At 39.1% G+C, this 7,114-nt stretch overlaps 2 protein-coding genes across 2 annotated transcripts; one reads left to right on the plus strand and one right to left on the minus strand.

The window, feature by feature from the left end:
• Window positions 1-2,285: 2,285 nt before the first annotated feature.
• Window positions 2,286-3,616, plus strand: LOC118562152. Its single transcript, XM_036134420.1, has 2 exons — window positions 2,286-2,371; window positions 2,686-3,616. The coding sequence occupies exons 1-2, from the start codon at window positions 2,330-2,332 to the stop codon at window positions 3,586-3,588; spliced, it is 945 nt and encodes a 314-aa protein (XP_035990313.1). The 5' UTR covers window positions 2,286-2,329; the 3' UTR covers window positions 3,589-3,616.
• Window positions 3,617-3,719: 103 nt separating this feature from the next.
• On the minus strand, window positions 3,720-6,578 carry LOC118562151. Its single transcript, XM_036134419.1, has 4 exons — window positions 6,560-6,578; window positions 5,721-5,918; window positions 5,122-5,218; window positions 3,720-5,036 (listed from the first exon to the last, which is right to left on the minus strand). The coding sequence occupies exons 3-4, from the start codon at window positions 5,189-5,191 to the stop codon at window positions 4,078-4,080; spliced, it is 1,029 nt and encodes a 342-aa protein (XP_035990312.1). The 5' UTR covers window positions 5,192-5,218; window positions 5,721-5,918; window positions 6,560-6,578; the 3' UTR covers window positions 3,720-4,077.
• Between the last annotated feature and the right edge of the window lie 536 nt (window positions 6,579-7,114).

Genomic DNA, 7,114 nt, shown 5'->3' on the forward strand with positions numbered 1-7,114 from the left:
ACCTGCCCCCGCCCATCCTCACGACCTACTATAGCAGCACCATAGAGAGCATTCTGACCAGCTGTCTCTCTGTGTGGTGTGGAGGCTGCAGTGCCTCCGACTGGAAAAACGTGAGGAGAGTGGTGAGGACAGCAGAACGGATCATCGAGGCTCCTCTTCCCTCCATCAAGGACATCTCATCACAGCGCTGTGTGTCCCGAGCCCGTAACATCATCAGGGACCCCTCACACCCCCACCATGGACTGTTCTCCCTGCTGCCTTCTGGGAAGGGGTTCCGCAGCATCCGCTGTAGGTCCTCCAGGTTCTGCAAAAGCTTTTTCCCTGTTGCCATCAGACTGTTGAACTGCTAGTGACTCTGGGCTGTTGAGGCCGCAAAATGGACTCTGTACCACATTCGCATAACTGCACATTTACACATATGCTTCAGAATGCTGGACTGCTGAAGCCACTAAATGGACTGTGAACTGCTGAAACCCAAAATGGACACTGCACCATACTCGCATAACTGCACATTTACACATATGCTTCAGACTGTTGAACTGCTGAAGCCACAAAATGGCCTCTGAAATGCTGAAGCCACAAATGGACTCTGCACCACACGTGAATAGCACACTATTTCCCCTGCATTGTCTACATTGTTACATTGTTTTACATCGTTTACATTTAAATTGTTTACATAAATTGCTGCTGCATCTGGATACGTGAATAGCATACTGTCTATTTCCCATGCATTGTATACATTGTTACATCATTTTACATTTCAATTGTTTACAAAAATCACTGCTGCATCTTTATCCTGAAAATTGGTGCAATCTGCTGTGATTTTTCAAGCTGTATGCAAACGAAATTTCGTTCTGTACGCACTTTGTGCATACAAAATGACAAAGCTATCTGTCGCTCTATCATCAACTATTGTTTGTTTTTCTCATAACCTAGCACAGTTTTGGTTACTTACTCGCATGGGTATTAACCTAGCACAGTTTTGGTTACTTACTCGCATGGGTATTAACTCTGATATGTAAAGGCCAACTGAGTGAAATTACCTTTGTTTGTTGTAACTGCCATTGAGCTTATATGCTATTAATTTTGGTAACTTTCATATTCAATTGTGTTTTTGCAGACACACTGAAGGTCCATGTCGGTTTAAACAATCTATTTCATTTTATGGAGATAATTTATTTTAAGGTAACAATCAATAAAAAAAAAAAAAAATGAAATTAAACTAAATGCCTTATCTCAATGTATTCACAGATATTCCAACACTTAGATCATTGGCACCGGCCTGAAATCCAGTAGATGGTAAGTTTTTGCCTATAAATGTATTCAGTTATGATATTTACTTTTTGTGTGTGTGAAGAAATTAAAAAAATGTATTGGTCTTCTTCATAGCTGAAGTTGCAAAGTTGTTTGCTTCAGCTACGATCAGACCTAGGCAACCAAGACAGACTTCAAGAAGCAGCAGTACTCCCATGTACACACACACATATTTCTGCCTAGCACAAAAGGATGCTTCACTTGTTCCTAGACGAGGAGAGAAAGAATCTTTGCAAAGGGCAGGGCTGGGGCAAAGGCGTATATGCCTTCAAGGTTTTGTTGAATTATTTTTTTTTATGATTTATATTCACTGCTATCGTTCTAACGGCTAACATTTTTTTTCCTTTTTTATTTTTTGGTAACAATTACATTTTCAGGTGATTTCCACAACCCAAGAGACTTGACTGAGTGCCTTTTTTCCCACTTTCCAAAGCTCAGGGATGCTGGAGGTTTCGAGATCACTTTTTCTATTTTTAAAGAATTTTTATGTTAAAATATTGTGATATTTCTTCAATAGCTTCCGGGTCATGTGACCCACTGACTCAAAATATATGTCAAATAGACGTTTTTCACACTTCCGGGTTTTAAAGCGAATGTGGGGTTTGACAACTTCCGGTGGCTATAGCCTTAGCATAAAAGTCTAAGAAAATGGCTCAGTCTCGGCGCAGTTGTTTTTGTTCTGTACCTGGTTGTTCATGTGGGGCAAGAAAACAGCCATATCTGTCCTATCATGCATTCCCCACGGACCCGGACCAACGGAGGGAGTGGATCCACGCGATCCGAAGAGATGAAGGTCCCAACTTTTGCATAAAGACAGGGAGCACTTTCGTATGTACCCGACACTTCACATTGGAGGATTTTGTTAGCGAATCCCCCACCAGCCGCCTTAAAAGTGGAGCTGTACCTTCCCTTTTCACCTGGATTAACTTTACTGCACCAGCAACAAGAGAGTCTGCTTTCGAGAGGGCTAAGAAACGCCAGTTTGTCCTCTCTCAGAAAGCTAGCCAGGCTGAAAATGCTACTGTGGACCATGATTATGTGGCACATCCACCCGCAGGTAAACATCAAATTAAGATACTACGTTGTATACATTTGGCATGCAAGATAATTTCAGTCAAATATAACTATTGCTATAATTTTATTATGTTTACATAATGAAATAATTGCTAATTGATTATGTGGTAGTTATGTATTTTGTGCTAAATAACTACCACAAAAATGTGGTAGTTATGTAGCATTTTTTTGTGGAGATTATGTATATACATACATGCTCCAACTCACATGTATTGATCTTCACATAAGTAATGTTAAATTTATATAATTAAAACTTCTCGTCAACCGCATTTTTTATTTTATTTTATGGTTTTATAGCTGCACTTGATGAAGCTCTGGATTACATCAAGGAGTTGGAGGCCAGACTTCAAAAAGTGGATTTGTCTACCACACTTTTTAGCCGCTACTGTGCCTCTGATGACCAGATCCGATTCTACACCAAATTTCCATCTGATTGTGTGTTCCGGATCTTCTGGGAGTCCATTGATCGATGAGTTCCTGATGTACTCATTCAGGGTAGCAGTGGGCATGAAGGAGCAGCTCATTGCTGACATGTTTCAAGTCAGCATAGCTACTGTCAGCCGAGTGACCATCACTTGGGCCAACTACCTCTTCACTGTGTTCTCTTCCATCAACCTGTGGATTAGTCATGAGAAGGTAAAAGCCAGTATGCCTCAGAGATTTCTGAAGTTCTCTCCAAATGTCCGTGTCATCTTGGACTGCACAGAAGTTACTCTGGAGACGCCATCATCCCTCACCTTACAGTCTGAAACGTTCTCAGCCTACAAGAACCACACCACTCTGAAAGGGCTGATCGGAGTTGCTCCCTGTGGGTTGGTGACATTTATTTCAGCATTGTACACAGGCTGCATCTCAGACAAAGAAATAACAAAGGTCAGTGGAATCCTTCCTCTGCTTGAGCTGGGAGATGAAGTCATGGCAGATAAAGGATTCCTCATTGAAGACCTCCTTCAGGAAGTTGGAGCCAAACTCATCCTTCCACCATTCAGACATCCTGGCCAGTTCAGCAAGAAAGAGACAGAGGAGACCCAGACCATTGCTCACCTGCGGATCATTGTAGAGCGAGCAATCGCTAGAGTAAAGTGCTACCACATCTGGAATTCTCCGGTGCCTCTCACTTTAATAGGAACTGTCAATCAAATCTGGCACAACTGTTGTGTTTTGGCTAATTATCAAGGCACATTTTGTGTTGCTGACTAAATTATTTCTATATGTTAATTGTTGTAGTGCTATGTAAAAAGTTATGTAAATGACAAGACTAAAAAAAAGATATTCAATAAAACACACTTAAGCAGCATACTGTACTTTTTTTGGTATTTTCTTATTTAAGTGGAATTGCAAGGAAAACAAATCAAGTACAATTTACAATATCTAAAAACAAAAAACCCTTAACTATTTCATATCTTATAATTGTACACCATACTGATTTAAATTATCCTGCAAATTAATATTTATCAAATCTAAACAATAGTTGCAAATACTTAAGACAACCTTAAGAAGAAGCAACTTTAAAACAAAGGTTACAAGACAACTGCAGTTAAAACATTTTTTTTTTAAATTATGCAACTGCCTTTTAAAGGAATTTGCACATCTGTTGATGTGTCATTAATACCATATATTTACAGTGATTCACACACCCTGAGATTAAGTATTTGAAATGCAAAGGAACAAAAGGGTTAATTACACATTTTATAATTCTTGTTGCATTGTCATGAACACATCAATGAAGGTGTTGAAGTAAAATAAGTCTAGTTTAGATTTCATTTGATCAATGAAAGACTCATCACGCCACACCCGCTCAACAGTTATTGTTGTTAGCGTGTCCGTGACAAAGTCGCACCATTCTAATCCGGTGACTGCCAGCTGACCCTGTACCTGCCAGTAATATGCATGTGAACGCCTCAAGATAGCATGGCCATCTTGAACCTTGAGGTGAGCAACCTGACACACATCATTCTTTGTGCTGCTTTTTACCTCAACCAGTCCAAACGGGGGTGATTCTGACGGATCATACACCTTGCCATCTGGAGTTGCACCAATATATGAGGTGTCAGGGCGAACAATGAATCCCACAGGGAGCACATTGACCTTCAACATCTCAGCATAGTTTGCCAGCACCTCAGACTCCATCTGCAGACCACGCTTCATGGCTGCAGTTTGTCTAGTTGACCCCCTGATCATCCGAGATGCCAGTGCCGTGGCAGCAGACTCCTCCTCTGCACTTCCTCTGCAAGCATCACGGAAACTGCTAGCAGTAAGTCTTGGCTGTCGAAGATGTACCCATGCAGGACATTTGGACTGCTCTCTTGTTCTGGCCTCTATTTCATAAGACATTTCCAGGGACACTTGCAGAGACTGAAGATGCATAAGTTGACCGAGTGTGGGCACAAAACACATATTCGGAAAACTATGCAGCATCAAAGGAAGAGAAGGGAAGTCTGGAGCCATGTGGTGCAGAATAATACTACCAGAGGACTTCTCAGGTGGGCACTGATAAGACATAGGTGAGCCCTGTGGCACAGGCCCAAATTTGGATGGAACCAGCTCCAAATTACAAAGACCATCTAGGACAAGAGCGATAAGTGGTGGGGACTCCAGCTGCCGTAGTTTTTCTCCTGATGCCAGAATGTCGGGATCTGGAAGCAGTCCTACAAACATCAGAAACAAAATAATAATCATACTAACTTTTGACAAAGGAAACATAGGTACAAAAAACTAAACCAAAAGTTGTACCTGTGTAAGCTCTGTAAAGTGTGGAGTGCAGATATATTTTCCCCATAGTTTTGGGCTTCCGCACCACCATGTCGCTGACAGGTTCAGGATGTATCCCCTTACAAGAAATAGACAACAAGATATGTCAAATTAAAGAAGAAATAAAGGGATGGGTGAGCAATTTGTTATGACATAATGGGACTGATTCGGCAGTTTAGACTTTTACCCAACTTGCAAATAAAATTAAATGATAGCAGTTGGGCCAGTATTTTTTTCACTACCTAAAAAAAAATGTCCAAAAAATTATGATAAATTATATTTGACACAAGTAATATTAATAGTACAACAAATTTTATATGGTACTTATAAAATACAGGTGGTAAAGGAACAGAAATGGCTGCGCGACACAATCAAAGGAGAAATAAATTGTTTACATAACTATAGTACTGTTATTTTAAGTATATATATATATATATATATATATATATATATATATATATATATATATATATATATATATATAAAAATCAGTATATTTAATTTAGTTTATGTAATATATTTAGCATATTGTAGGATATGACGTACCATAGGACAATGTGTTCCACTCTTTTTTCTTTTACCTGTGTTCTTGGTCTGTGCCATCTTTGTAACTCACTAGTGCAGGCCAGTGCAGCAGGAACATTTGGCAGCTGGAGTTGGGAGTAGTGTGCAGTCAGGTAAAGAAGTGCAACTACATGATTGCAAAAACATTTACCAGCTGCACAGCTACAGGAATAATCCAACAATTCTGCCTTTTCTTTTCCAACACCCAGTGATATCTAAAACAGAGAAGTGTTTTAGCAACAAATTTGTACATCAATACATTTAGCATGTTTAGCTTTAAACACGTAATATATTCTAGTTTGAAGGTAAGGTTCAACAACAGCAGAAAGAAAACACAGATTATGTCGCAACCGCAACAGAAACATAAAACATATAGTAACCACTGAACAGGAAAATGTTAGAATAAGCTCTAAATAGTCTAGAAGTCGTACGTGAAAGTTCTTCAGCCGTCAAACATGAACAGCAACTCGAACCAACGAACAAGAGCCAACCGGCTTTCTGACTGTTTCAAACCTGCAGCTTGTGCGGTTCCTCATTTTTCTTCATGGATCTGAAGCATCTAGCTCTGACAACTACCTGTCCTTCCACAATATTTGACACTACAGGCATGCAGAAGTAAAGCATAGTTTCAACATCAAGCATCATCTAGAATCTCAGAACTAACATAACATTCTAGCATGCTGTTTTTCACAAACTGTAGTGGCAAACAAATTTCAGAATATAACTGAAAAGTTTAAACTATGTCCGTCTCCAATATTCCACATAATTTAGATACTAAGTTAGGCTTCATTACGATGTTTGTGTAGCTCATATCTTGCAGCTAGCGGTTAGCTCGCTAAGCTACGTCTTTTCTTACCTTGATAGCTGTGGATATATTCTTCATGGAAGAACTTGTATCCTTTCACAGATTTGTTGGTGGGAGAATTCCAACAACTACTTTAGCTTGATAGGGCACACTCATTTATATTTCATTTTAAGCCTTTTTCTATTTTTAAAGAATTTTTATATTGAAAAAATGTGATATTTCTTCAATAGCTTCCGGGTCATGTGACCCACTGACTTAAAATCTATGTCAAATTGTTCTAGTACTTTAGCTTGATGGGGCACACTCATTTTTATTTCATTTTAAGCCTTTTTCTATTTTTAAAGAATTTTTATATTGAAAAAATGAGATATTTCTTCAAAAGCTTCCGGGTCATGTGACCCACTGACTCAAAATCTATGTCAAATTGTTCTAGTACTTTAGCCTGATGGGGCACACTCATTTTTATTTCATTTTAAGCCTTTTTCTATTTTTAAAGAATTTTTATATTGAAAAAATGAGATATTTCTTCAATAGCTTCCGGGTCATGTGACCCACTGACTCAAAATCTATGTCAAATTGTTCTAGTACTTTAGCATGATGGAGCAC

Source organism: Fundulus heteroclitus, unplaced genomic scaffold, assembly GCF_011125445.2.
Source record: "Fundulus heteroclitus isolate FHET01 unplaced genomic scaffold, MU-UCD_Fhet_4.1 scaffold_81, whole genome shotgun sequence".
Lineage (NCBI taxonomy): Eukaryota > Metazoa > Chordata > Actinopteri > Cyprinodontiformes > Fundulidae > Fundulus > Fundulus heteroclitus.